The following is a 14,427-nucleotide window of genomic DNA, read 5'->3' on the forward strand; positions in this document are numbered from 1 at the left end:
TGCTAATTAAACTGTTTAGCTGAAGTTACGTTTTATATGTAATATATAAATATATGCCATCTAGCTTTTATCCAAAGCGACTTAGTCATAGTCGTATATAGACTTATTTTTCTACTGTATGTTTGTTTATTCCATGTGTAACTCTGTGTTGTTCGTGTCAAACTACTTTGCTTTATCCTGGCCAGGTCGCAATTGTAAATGAGAACTTGTACTCAACTTGCCTACCTGGTTAAATAATGGTTTCACCTACCTGGTGAAATAAATGCATGCATACATTTTAAGTATGGGTGGTCCCGAGAATCTAACCACCACCCTGGCGTTACAAGCACCATGGTCTACCAACTGACCTACAAAGGACCACATGTAGTTCTCTCTCTATTCTGTATCCAAATGAAAGCTTGTGACCTCCTCCAATAAGCTCCTTATTTCTCGATGACATTTGGAGTTCAGGTGAGGATGGAAGGAATCAAGGAAGTACTTTTAAGATTCACTCCTAGTCTGAGTTGTTTGTAGCCTGGGTACCAGTCTTTCTGGATATTTGGCAAATGACAGAGTACAACAAGTGGTCTCAGCAGAAACAGACCGGTACCCAGTGGTATGAGGTAAAATGTACTTACCGATCTCCTCTGGCAGGTGCTGCAGCAGGTTCTCTCCCAGACCCAGGTGGGTCAGGTTGGTGAGGTGACCGATCCCACGGGGCAACGTGGTCAGCTGATTATTGGTCAACACTAGTTTCTGATAGGATACAAGCAAAAATGGAATGTCAATATCACATGATGAAAACAGCTTAGCTGTCGAAACGTTGGTGAATAAATGATTATGAGCTCCATCGTTCAAACTCTGGAGATATAAAATGGTTTATTTAAAAAGGTCCAATGCAGCAGATCAATCAAATTGTTTTCAAGAAATAAAAATAAAAATAGATTATTATCCAAGAGCAATTTCTCCAGCTAAAATTGTGCTAGGAGTGTCGGAGTGGTCTGAGTGGGGAGGGGACAAGTGAAAGATTGCTCTTATTGGTTTGGGACTCTTTCTTATTGGTCTATTAACTCATTTACCACTTGGTCAGGCCAAAACTCCAATCCACCAAAACAGGCTTACATTTCAGAGACGGTCTTTTCAAACAGCTCTTACACTAAAAGAGCATTATCATAATTTTTTACAAACCTTAGTGTGGAAATACAAAAGTATGTGGACACCACCTTTTTCCCCCCTTAATCTACACACGATACCCCATAATGACAAAGCAAAAACAGGTTTTTAGAAAATAACACATAAGTATTACATAATACTTATGTAATAAGTATTCAGACCCTTTACTCAGTACTTTGTTGAAGCACCTTTGGCAGTAATTACAGCTTTGAGTCTTCTTGGGTATGACGCTACAAGCTTGGGAGTTTCTCTCAGTCTTCTCTGTAGATCCTCTCAATCTCTGTCAGGTTGGATGGGGAGCGTTGCTGCACAGCTGTTTTCAGGTCTTTCCAGATGTTCGATCGGGTTCAAGTCCGGGCTCTGGCTGGGCTACTCAAGAACCTTCAAGAGACTTGTCCCGATGCCACTCCTGTGTCATCTTGGCTGTGTGCTTAGGGTCGTTGTCTTATTGGAAGGTGAACCATCGCCCCAGTCGGAGGTCCTGAGCGCTCTGGACCAGGTTTTCATTAAGGATCTCTGTTCGTCTTTGCCCCGAACCCAACCAGTCTCCCAGCCCCTGCAGCTGAAAAACATCCCCACAGCAGGATGCTGCCACCATCATGCTTCACCATAGGGATGGTGCCAGGTTTCCCCAGATCTGTGCCTCGACACAATCCTGTCTCTGAGCTCTTCGGACAATTCCTTCAACCTCATGGCTTGGTTTTCGCTCTGACATGCACTGTCAACTGTGGGGGCTTATGTACACACCTTTCCCAATCATGTCCAATCAATTGAATTTACCACAGGTGAACAATCAAGTTGTAGTTTATTTTAATTTTACCTTTATTTAACTAGGCAAGTCAGTTAAGAACAAATTCTTGTTTACAATAACGGGTTACCACGGCCACACCCTAACAACACTGGGCCAATTGTGCGCCGCCCTTTGGTACTCCCAATCACGGCCGGTTGTGATACAGCCTGGAATCGAACCAGGGTCTGTAGTGACGCCTCTAGCACTGAGATGCAGTGCCTTAGACCACTGCACCACTCGGGAGTAGTAATATCAAGGACGATCAATTGAAACCGGATGCACATGAGCTCAATTTCGAGTCTCATAGCAAAGGGTCTGAATACTTACGTAAAAAAACTTTCACTTTGTCATTGTGGGGTATTGTGTCTAGATTGATGAGGGGAAAAAACTATTTAATCAATTTCAGAATAAGGCTGTAAAGTAACAAAATGTGGAAAAAGTCAAGGGGTCTGAACATTCCAAAGGCACTATAAAGTATATATAATTCTCTTTTTTTAATGCATTGGGCCTTTAAAAGTAGAAGAAAGATTACTTGTGTCAATGGAATGACTCATCACAGCACTACGGTATCACTACATCTGTCAGTGGTCTTTGAATGGTTTATAACTCAACACATTTTAGTTAAAGGTAGGCCTAAATGCTTACGTGACAGTGTAGGGAAATAACGTCATAGTATCAAACCTGTAAATCTTTCAGGTAAGCGATTTCATTCGGGAGCGATTCCAGCTTATTCTCCTCCAAGTCGAGCTCCCGTAGTTTCCTCAGGTTGCCAATACCATGTGGCAACTTCTTGAGAAGATTGTTGGACAATATCAAGACCTGTGAAAAAAACAAGATGTTTCAGAACACTGAAGCGAACGGTCACAACCTGTAGCTTGTGTTACAGACCTAAAAATAACTAAATAGTTGATCACCTACTGTATGCTGAAATGGGAGAGTGATTATCGTTTAGATTTTCTGGTCAGTTTGAATAATGTATGAATTGATGACGGCATCAGAAAAGTAGTAAGTCCACATTTCTCAAGAAAGAATTCCCAGATGGGATCTATCTAGGCCTCACCTCAAGCGAAACGAGACCGCAGATGTCCTCAGGGATCTTTGTCAGCTGATTGGTGGCCAGGTTGAGCTCCACCATACTGGTCCACGTGCCAAAGTCTAGAGGCAGAGACGTCAACTGGTTGTCCTGAAAAAAAAACAATGACATTGACAACAATTTCAGAACCAGAACAGAAAGATGACATGATGAGCAACACCTTATTGAAAAATGTCACCTCTTTACCTGAGCCACCACCATCCCCAACCATTGTCAAGCTTAAAGGGATAGTTCAGGATTTTGGCAATGAGGCCCTTTATCTACTGTTAACGTCAGAAGAAAGAGACGTTGTCCTGCATACATAATGTCTGGGACTATCGTCTTGGTCCTCTTACTAGAAGTCATCAAAACAGAGGGAAGGAGATGACAACACATAACAATGGACAGCATCCTTACCTTCATGTTGAGTTTGCTGAGGACTTTGGCCCTGGAGAAGATTCCAAAGGGGATCTTGTTGATGCGGTTGTGCTCCATGTTGAGAGAGTAGATGGTGGAGAACTGGGAGGGTCCTCCCACTGGGTAGGACTGGAAACAGTTCCTCGCCAGGGTTAGACTGGTCAGATTCACCAGACTAGACAGGAGACCCTGGGATAGAGAGAAGGAGGTAGATAGATATGCTATATCCCTAACAATACCATTAAATGCAGCAATCAATAAAAGCACCACTCACTTCTGGTAACACGGAGATGTTGTTGTTTTCTAGGTTGAGCTCTTCCAGTTCTCTGCACTTGGCTAGCGACCTGGGGATGGCTGACAACCGGTTGTACCGCAGACCCAAGCGGTTTATGCTTGCCAAGTTACCTGCAACGAGAGATGGTTAAAATGGAAAATGACAATCAACAAAGTCAGATATTAGATATCATGTTAAGCATTTCAAGTGTATGTATGTATTGGCTGGTGCAATCAAATTCCCCCTCTGGGGGATCAATAAAGTACCATCTTAAATTAAATACCAGCACTTGCAGGTCCTAAAACTGTAGATTATACAATTAATGACAATTCTCAAATGTTTTATCGTCACAATGGACAGTTAAGAATGTGCACTGTGCAGCTGTGTCAGTATTGGTATCCTGTAGGCAGAGTATAGGCAGATGATTGCATTGAGGAGAGAACATTTCTGACTGCTGAGGTCCCGGTCAGTCTCACCTATAGTTTCTGGTAGGTCCAGTAGCTCGTTGTGCTGTAGGTCCAGGTTGGTGATCTGGGTGCAGTTGCCGATCTCCTTGGGTAGATGTTCCAGCTGGTTATGAGCTACGTCCAGGGTGATGAGGTTACAGAGCTCCCCTGCAGAGAGGCAGGGCCAATAAAACAGTCAACACACAAACGTGACTAATCTGGACAAGAAGCGCAATCAGAGTTATTAAAAGACTGGTTTAGCTGATGGCTTTAGCTTATTGACAACACTGCAGCAATGTCTTCTGTAATGCCGGGTTTACACGAGACGACTTTCAAAATCCTGACGTCGCTGAGCTGCTCACGTTTAACCAACGTCTTTCCTGTAGTTTTTTTGTCTGGCTAACGTAGTGGTGCGCACACTAAACCATGTGGCTCAGACAAGCCTCAAACGTTTTCAGTCCGACATTCACGCTTGCCATACAGAGTTGAAATGTCTCGCCAATACATTTGGAATTGAATAACACTGGTGGTGAACTTCAGAGCTGTAACCATTCGATACTTTGGCTTTGGTTAAAGGCAAGTACAAACGCATACTAGTAGTAGACATCACTCCTGCTGGAGAGTCCACACATTCTGGGTGATGTGATGCAACATCATCATCATCATCATCTCCCTGGCGAGCTCTCATTGGCTATTGCTGATCACTGTTCTCAAAACTTGTCATTGCACCTCTCACACTACAAGAGCATTGGAGATTTAGAAAATATTGGGACGTCTGAAAGACGGGATCGGTAGCCCTCAGATTGCGTCACTGAACCGAGCGTCGGTGACGGCCGTGCGCCCCAAGTACGCAACGACATGGGGATTTTGTCTCCGATCTCAAAAACGTGTCTGGGACAGCTAAAATCAGGGCCAAAAGTGTGTGTACGCCCCCGGCTTATGTTAGGCAAAAATGACGACACATCGTCATCACCCAATCTGCCAGCCTCAACTCCCTCCTCCTCAACACTCATCTGTTTGATCTTGTTCTCATGGATGACTCTCCTTCCCACTCTCCTCCCACTCCTTCCCCCACTCACATTTCCCTCCCTCCCCCCAACCCCCCATTATTCACCTCAACCCCCCATTATTCACCTCAACCCCCCATTATTCACCTCAACCCCCCATTATTCACCTCAACCCCCCATTATTCACCTATCTCGGCAGGCAGCTGTTTGATCTTGTTCTCACGGATGCTGAGCATGGTCAACTTCGCCAGGTTCCGGATGTCCCTCTCCACCGCCGTGATCCGGTTGAACCTTAGGTATAGTGTGGTCAGCGACGTCACCCGGTAAACCACCGCCGGTATCTCCCTCAGTTTGTTATGCCTCAGGTCCAGCATCCTCAACTTCTTCAGGGAGTCCAAGGACTCTGGGAGGCTGGTTAGAGAGTTCTCACTCAGGGCTAAGGTGACCAGGCCAGACAGGCAGCCCACTTCTGAGGGGAGGCTCTGGAGCTTGTTGCTGTACAGGTAGAGCTCTGCCAGCTGGGTGAGTTCCTTGATGGAGGTGGGTAACATGTGGATGGAACGCTTGGACAGGTCCAGACGCATGGAGTTCTCCTCACGGCACTTGTTGAGCTCTTTGATCACCTGGGAATGGGAAAGTTGTGTGTCCATGTTATTGAAGACATGTTATGGGTTTCCAAAACTCAGTCTTGTGGACCCACGGTTAGTTTGCCTTAGCACTACACAGCGGATTTAAATAAATCGACTCATCGACAAGCTTTGATTATTTGAATGAATGGTGCAGTGCTAGAATAAAAAAAGATGTGGCCCCCTTGGGGTCCCCAGGACTGAGTTTGAGAAACACTTGTGTGATGTAGAATAATAATACAGTTTTTTCTGGATCAAATTGGGCTTAGGTGGTGGGTGTGGCAGGGGTGTGGCCATGGTGTGGACGCCAACCAATTTTTTTTGACATTTCTACACAATTTGCCATGTAGCGGAGACGAAAATATGCAATTTTAAACCTAATTTTCTGCAATTCTACACATTTTGCCATGGCTTATGCTATCGGAGTGACTCAAACATTAATTTTAGACATTTGTAATAATATCTATAGACATTTGTTCTATAGATATTTGTTCTCAAAGATGATCTTATTGAAAATGAATATTGGTCCATTATCTTTTATACATACTTTACATCTGTATCCGAAAGCTACACAACGCCATACATGGGGTCTGCGGTTGAGAGGCCTGTTGGACGTACTGCCAAATTCTCTAAAATGACATTGGATGTGGCTTATGTTAGAGAGATTAACATTAAAATTCTCTGGCAACAGCGCTGGTGAACATTCCTGCAGTCAGCATGCCAACTGCAAGCCCCCTCAACTTGAGACAACCATGGCATTGAGTGACAAAACGTCACATTTTAGAGTGGCCTTTTATTGTACCCAGCACAAGCTGCACCTGTGTAATGATCATGCTGTTGAGTCGGCTTCTTGATACGCCCACTTGTCAGGTGGATGGATTATCTTGACAAAGGAGAAATGCTCACTAACAGGGATGTAAACAAATGTGTGCACAAAATTTGAGAGAAATAATATTTTGGTGCTGTGGAACATTTCTGGGATCTTAATTTTTTTTCAGCTGATGAAACATGGGACCAACACTACATGTTGCATTTTATATATATATATATATATATATATATATATATTTTTTTTTTTGAATATATAAGACAGATTGTTCAGCAGTCGGATGGCACGCACTGCTATAAGTCACTTTGGGTTAAAGTGTCTTCTAAATGGCATATGTTACTGCAAATAAAAGTCCAAGTCCGCCCAAGTGGCTTTTTTTGGGCTGCCCATGTCCAAACAGTACCCCCCCCCCAAAAAAAACATAAAAAAATTCAACCACAAATAGTGTACGTTACGATACATTAGGCTGTGTGTTTTGTGATAAAGTGTCTTCATCTCATCTTACCTCGGCGTTGCTGGACTTCTTGCGTGTCCCCGGCGCCGGGTTGGGCCTCTTTATCGTGTTGTCCACGGAGAAGGCGACGGCAGGCGACGCGGAACCTGCATCCTTCTTTCCTTCTTTGGCATCTTTCCCTTTGGCCTTGGGATCCTTGCTGCCTAAACCAGCCAGAGCCTTGGCCTCTTTTTCCTTTTCTTTCCCTCCTGTCGGACCTCCTTTCAGGTCCTTCTCTTTCCAGTCTTTGTCTTTGTTACCTAAAGTACTACTCATGGCGTCGACGTGATTGTCGGTCCCCCTGCGGAGTCTCTCATGGGACCGCAACTCCCCAACTGTCACTCTCCTTGGTTTGTTTGGAGTTTTCCCTCAAAAAAGCAGTCAACCGACAAGTAGGCGTGGCGAGGGATAAGAGTAGGAGACGACCTTTATAAACACACCAGCTGATACATACCTGTGTGGGCCTATACATTTACTTCACAAATCAATCCCTGTGATCCAAGCGGTTTCGTTTCTCAGAACGCCATAGGGGAGTAAATCCTTTGAAGCTGTGACTTGACAGGAGTGGTGATGGCAGCCATGGGCCACCTAGTTGTTTGAACTGCAGACGATTCCCCTCAGTTCGGTTTGAAGCCAGTTCAGACTAGAAAGGTCATCGAGGTTCTCATCATCCTTTGGGCTTTTTGAATGCTGTTGAATAAAACATAGACAATGAGTCAAAAGGCTGTTCAACGTGATCATATTTGAAATGACGAGTCAAAATCACATTTGATATCTTAGTGAATAGCCGTAAAAAAATTCTTTTTAAAAAATGAGGCAGGTGGATGATATTTTAGGCCGATATTCAATATCATTAAAGGGGCAATCAGCAGTTGCTACATTCATTTTTGGACTAATGATATGTACCCATTGATTCTTGATGAATACACACTTATAAATGCCTCATGATCTTAATTCAACTGTCACACCCCAACAGAACCCGAAACATAAGCTTGTTTCACTCCAATGTTAAAACAAAGTCAAATGTAAACAAACACTATATAGCCTCAAAACATGGTTAAAACGAATGTTGATATCATGGATGACTAATCCTTGCATCCAAAGTTCTGTCTATGAATTTGAGTGAGTCAATGTCTCCAGCCCCATGCCTCAGCTTTTTACCTAACCAGTGGTGGGGAGTACGCATTACTATTGTTTCTACTACTGATTGCCGCTTTAAAATGAACATTTTGATAACAGAATTTCCCCAGAGAGCCATGTACGCATTCATGTATCAATTTTTTTTTTAATCAAACAATACATTTTACTTTGTTTTTACCAATCTAACTACAAAACATAATGGTAATAATTTTATTTGAATGGTAAATCTCTTGTAAATGAAGATGGCATACGCCTACTCACAATACAGGTAAATGCATATTCAATAGGGGCGTCGAGTTATTGAGCTAGTTTTGGCTGATCAGTGGAGTCATACCTTATTTACATAAGTATTCAGACCCTTTGCTCAGGTGCATCCTGTTTACAATGATCAACCTTGAAATGTTTCTACAACTTGGAGTCCACCTGTGGTCAATTCAATTGATTGGACAGGATTTGGAAATGCACACACCTGTCTATATATAGCATTGAAGGTCCCCAAGAACACAGTGGCATCGGAGAAGGGCCTTGGTCAGGGAGGTGACCAAGAACCCACACACTGACAGAGCTCCAGAGATCTTTTGTGGAGATGAGAACATTCCAGAAGTCCAGGAGTTTGCCAAAAGGCACCTAAAGACTCTCAGACCAAGACAAACAAGATTCTCTGGTCTGAACCAAGATTGAGCTCTTTGGCTTGAATGCCAAGCGTCACATCTGGAAGAAACCTGGTGCATGGTGCTGTCATGCTGTGGGGATGTTTTTCAGCAGCAGGGACTGGGAGACTAGTCAGGATTGAGGGAAAGATGAACGGAGCAAAGTACCAAGAGATCCGTGATGGGGGTGAAGGTCCAAAAGGACAACGACCCTAAGCACTCAGCCAAAACAACATAGGAGTGGCTTCAGGACAAGTCTCTGAAAGTCCTTGATGGCCCAGCCAGAGCCCGGACTTGAACCCGATCAAAAAACTCTATAGAAGCCAGGAAAAAGTTGTGCAAATCTCCATCCAACTTGACAGAGCTTGAGAGGATCTGCAGGGAAGAATCAAAGCAAAATCTACAATGGAATGGTTCAAAAATAAACATATCCAGGTGTTAGAATGGCCAAGTCAAAGTCCAGACCTGAATCCAATCGAGAATCTGTGGAAAGAACTGAAAACTGCTGTTCACAAATGCTCGCCATCCAACCTCACTGAGCTCGAGCTGTTTTGCAAGGAGGAATGGGAAAGAATGTCAGTCTCTCGTTGTGCAAAACTGATAGAGACATACCCCAAGCGACTTACAGCTGTAATCGCAGCAAAAGGTGGCGCTACAAAGTATTAACTTAAGGGGGCTGAATAATTTTGCACGCCCAATTTTTCCGTTTTTGATTTGTTAAAAAAAAGTTTGAAATATCCATAAATGTCATTCCACTTCATGATTGTGTCCCACTTGTTGATTCTTCACAAAAAAATACAGTTTTATATCTTTATGTTTGAAGCCTGAAATGTGGCAAAAGGTCGCAAAGTTCAAGAGGGCCGAATACTTTCGCAAGGCACTGTAGCTAATATAGCTAGCTAGAGTAGCTAATATAGCTAGCTAGAGTAGCTAATATAGCTAGCTAGAGTAGCTAATATAGCTAGCTAGAGTAGCTAATATAGCTAGCTAGAGTAGCTAATATAGCTAGCTAGAGTAGCTAATATAGCTAGCTAGAGTAGCTAATATAGCTAGCTAGAGTAGCTAATATAGCTAGCTAGAGTCTCCTGACCCCTCCTGTCTCAGCCTCCAGTATTTATGCTGCAGTAGTTTGTGTCGGGGGGCTGGGGTCAGTTTGTTATATCTGGAGTACTTCTCCTGTCCTATTCGGTGTCCTGTGTGAATCTAAGTGTGCGTTCTCTAATTCTCTCCTTCTCTCTTTCTTTCTCTCTCTCGGAGGACCTGAGCCCTAGGACCATGCCCCAGGACTACCTGACATGATGACTCCTTGCTGTCCCCAGTCCACCTGGCCATGCTGCTGCTCCAGTTTCAACTGACCTGAGCCCTAGGACCATGCCCCAGGACTACCTGACATGATGACTCCTTGCTGTCCCCAGTCCACCTGGCCATGCTGCTGCTCCAGTTTCAACTTCCACCTGACTGTGCTGCTGCTCCAGTTTCAACTGTTCTGCCTTATTATTATTCGACCATGCTGGTCATTTATGAACATTTGAACATCTTGGCCATGTTCTGTTATAATCTCCACCCGGCACAGCCAGAAGAGGACTGGCCACCCCACATAGCCTGGTTCCTCTCTAGGTTTCTTCCTAGGTATTGGCCTTTCTAGGGAGTTTTTCCTAGCCACCGTGCTTCTACACCTGCATTGCTTGCTGTTTGGGGTTTTAGGCTGGGTTTCTGTACAGCACTTTGAGATATCAGCTGATGTACGAAGGGCTATATAAATAAATTTGATTTGATTTGATTTAGAGTAGCTAATATAGCTAGCTAGAGTAGCTAATATAGCTAGCTAGAGTAGCTAATATAGCTAGCTAGAGTAGCTAATATACCTAGCTAGCTAACACCACAGATGACATGGCTAATAATCTTAATCTTTGCTAACAGGTGACATGTGCTTAGCTAGCTTCTTTTTTTCCACCTTTATTTAACCAGGTAGACTAGTTTAAAACAAGTTCTCATTTACAACTGCAACCTGGCCAAGATAAAGCAAAGCAGTGCGACACAAACAGCAGAGTTACACATGGAATAAACAAACATACAGTCAATAAACACAATAGGAAAAAAGTCTATATACAGCATGTGCAAATGAGGTAAGGCAATAAATAGACCAAAGTGGCAAAATAATTACAATTGAGCAATTAAACACTGGAGTGATAGATGTGCAGAAGATGAATGTGCAAGTAGAGATACTGGGGTGCAAAGGAGCAAAACAAATTAATAATAACAGTATGGGAATGAGGTAGTTGGATGGGCTATTTACAGAAATGCTATGTACAGGTGCAGTGATCTGTGAGCTGCTCTGACAGCTGATGCTTAAAGTTAGTGAGGGCAATATGAGTCTCCAGCTTCATTGATTTTTGCAATTTGTTCCAGTCATTGGCATCAGAGAACGGCGGCCACAAAAGGAATTGGCTTTGGGGGTGACTAGTGAAATATACCTGCTGAAGCACATGCTACGGGTGGGTGCTGCTATTGTGACCAGTGAGCTGAGATGAGGCGGGGCTTTACCTAGCAAAGACTTATAGATGACCTGGAGCCAGTGGGTTTGGCGGCCAGCCAAAGTGAGGGCCAGCCAATGAGATTATACAGGTCACAGTGGTGGGGAGTATATGGGGCTATGGTGACAAAACGGATGGCACTGTGATAGCAAATTGGATGCAGTCTGAGTAGTGTTGGAGGATATTTTGTAAATGACATCACCCGAAGTCAAGGATCGTCAGTTTTACAAGGGTGTTTGGCAACATGAGTGAAGGATGCTTTGTTGGGAAATAGGAAGCCGATTCTAGATTTAAATTTTGGATTAGAGATGCTTACACCTAGGTATTTGTAGATGTCCACATATTCTAAGTCAGAACCGTCCAGAGTAGTGATGCTGGACGGGCTGGTAGCGATTGGTTGAAGAGCATGCATTTAGTTTTAATTGCATTTAAGAGCAGTTGGAGGCCATGGAAGGAGTGTTGTATGGCATTGAAGCTTTTTTGGAGGTTTGTTAATACAGTGTCCAAAGAAGGGCCAGAAGTATACAGAATGGTATTGTCTGCGTAGAGGTGGATCAGAGAATCTCCAGCAGCAAGAGCGACATCATTGATGTATACAGAGAAAAGAGTCAGCCCGAGAATTGAACCCTGTGGCACCCCCATAGACTGCCAGAGGTCCGGACAACAGGCCCTCCGATTTGACACACTGAACTCTGAGAAGTAGTTGGTGAACTAGGCGAGGCAGTCATGTGAGAAACCAAGGATGTTGAGTCTGCCGATGAAAATGTGGTGATTGACAGAGTCGAATGCCTTGGCCAGGTCTATGAATACAGCTGCACAGTATTGTCAAATCGGTGGAGATTATGATATCGTTTAGGGCCTTGAGCGTGGCTGAGGTGCACCCAGACCAGCTTGGAAACCAGATTGCATAGCGAAGAAGGTACGGTGGGATTCGAAATGGTCGGTGATCTGTTTGTTAACTTGGCTTTCGAAGACCTTAGAAAGGCAGGGTAGGATAGATGTGTCTGTAGCAGTTTGGGTCTGGAGTGTCTCCCCCTTTGAAGAGGGGGATGACCGAGGCAGCTTTCCAATTTATGGGGATCTCAGACGATACGAAGGAGGAGGTTGAACAGGCTAGTAACAGGGGTTGCAACACTTTTGGCTCATAATTTTAGAAAGAGAGGGTCCAGATTGTTTAGCCCAGCAGATTTGTAGGGGTCCAGATTTTGCAGCTCTTTCAGAACATCAGCCATCTGGATTTGGGTGAAGGAGAAATGGGGGAGCAGTTGTGGGGGGTGCAGGGCTGTTGACCAGGGTAGGGGTGGAAAGGTGGAAAGCATGGCCAGCCATAGAAAAATGCTTAATGAAATTCTCAATTATCATGGATTTATCAGTGGTGACAGTGTTTCCTAGCCTCAGTGCAATGTGCAGCTGGGAGGAGGTGCTCTTATTGACCATGGACTTTTTGGAGTTTGTGGTGCAGGATGCACATTTCTGTTAGGAAAGCAAAGGATAGCTTTTTCAAACTGCCTGTGTATATTGGTTCCTAACTTCCCTGAAATCGTGGGGGTTATTCGATGCTTGCTTACTGCATGCATGTCCGGGCACGTCGACACACGCCTTATTATTAGTGAATTAACTCAAATATTTTATTTTGGTCACAGTGTCAATTCATCCATTTCTCAATACTGCACCTTCCTGTTGGAGAATGAGCCAGCTTGCTGCTGTGGTTGATTTTCTCAGCTAGACATTCCTCAGCATTGTGCAATTAGAGCTAGGGCTATCATATCATGGTATTTTTTTACAGTACATTTTTTCTACATTTCCTGCACTTATTTGAGAATTTCCACACTGCCACATAGGGATGCACAATACAGGCAACAAATCTAAGCCTTATTTTTAACCAAATGTTTCAAATTGTGATTTAGATCAAAAACACTTGGGTGAACTGTTGGAATCATGGAAGTAGAATGTGGGCACTTAGAATACAGTGTTATTTGACATGACAAGAAATGAAAATGCCAGGGAGGAGTTATTGTGACAGGGTAGGTACCAAAGTGTTAGTCAGCATTTCCTAGGGGACCCTATAATCTTTGCTTACATTAAAATGTTCCTACATGTAGCCAACATAGTCATGCTTAGCCTATTCCTCTTTGATTTAGAAGATACTGTTGCGCAAACATGGTGATTTAGGCCTACACCATCACTGTTATCAAGCTGTATTAGCTAGCTTTGCCTCAGTACATTTATTAGCTAGCTAGCGAGCTAACTAGCGATTAGCGGCTAAAACTTGCTAAGAAAAGACAAACACATAGTGTAATTATAGAACGCTTGAGGATTTACATTAAGCACAATGTATCGTCATCAAATGAAACAGCATCGTACATGCAACAATGTTGACGACAACTGCATTGACCATGCAGACTGAACGCAAGAGTCTCATGGTGAAGCAACAACAAATGCGCTCCTCGAATGAAAGGGGACGGGGCTAAGTCAATGTGGGAAGCGGCATGGAATGCGAGAGCGGAGGGGGATGACTCAAGTAGAGGTAACTATAAATATTTTCATTACACGCCATATCACATTTACAAACCAAACATACAAATACTGTTATAGAAGGTACATTTTTTTTGAAAAAACTAAACAGTCCATGGATCAATACCGGTATATAGTAAAATACGGTATACTGCCCAGCCCTATGTGCAATGCTCGTGGCTCAGGCTGGCACAGCTTTGCTATGTAGAAGGACTATCAGCTAAGCCGATAGATAGGGGCCTATAGAATAGAAAAGGCCAATATCGTCCTGATACGTCGGCTTGGAAGATTATCGGTCGTTCTCTAAATCCTATCATTTGACAACATTGCAATATTATTTGAGCTAGCTGGCTGTACCAAAACTACAGTATTTTTCCATCACAGCTTGTTCAAATCGAATTATATTTGTCACATGCCCTGAAGACAACAGGTGTCGACTTTACTGTGAAATGCTTACTTACGAGTAAGAAAAAAAATGAAATA

General features: G+C 43.5%; 1 protein-coding gene across 1 annotated transcript in view; it reads right to left on the reverse strand.

The window, feature by feature from the left end:
- Positions 1–14,427, reverse strand: part of shoc2 (SHOC2 leucine rich repeat scaffold protein) — a 28,528-nt gene that overhangs the window by 6,493 nt on the left and 7,608 nt on the right. Inside the window, exons 2-9 of the mRNA XM_031832936.1 lie at positions 7,119–7,796; positions 5,346–5,781; positions 4,182–4,319; positions 3,706–3,836; positions 3,432–3,620; positions 3,003–3,125; positions 2,624–2,761; positions 618–735 (exon numbers count right to left, since the gene is read on the reverse strand). Of these exons, the coding sequence (XP_031688796.1) occupies positions 618–735; positions 2,624–2,761; positions 3,003–3,125; positions 3,432–3,620; positions 3,706–3,836; positions 4,182–4,319; positions 5,346–5,781; positions 7,119–7,382 (1,537 nt within the window). The 5' untranslated portion in view covers positions 7,383–7,796. The remainder of the gene's footprint in view (positions 1–617; positions 736–2,623; positions 2,762–3,002; positions 3,126–3,431; positions 3,621–3,705; positions 3,837–4,181; positions 4,320–5,345; positions 5,782–7,118; positions 7,797–14,427) is intronic.

Source organism: Oncorhynchus kisutch, linkage group LG1 (assembly GCF_002021735.2).
Source record: "Oncorhynchus kisutch isolate 150728-3 linkage group LG1, Okis_V2, whole genome shotgun sequence".
NCBI lineage: Eukaryota > Metazoa > Chordata > Actinopteri > Salmoniformes > Salmonidae > Oncorhynchus > Oncorhynchus kisutch.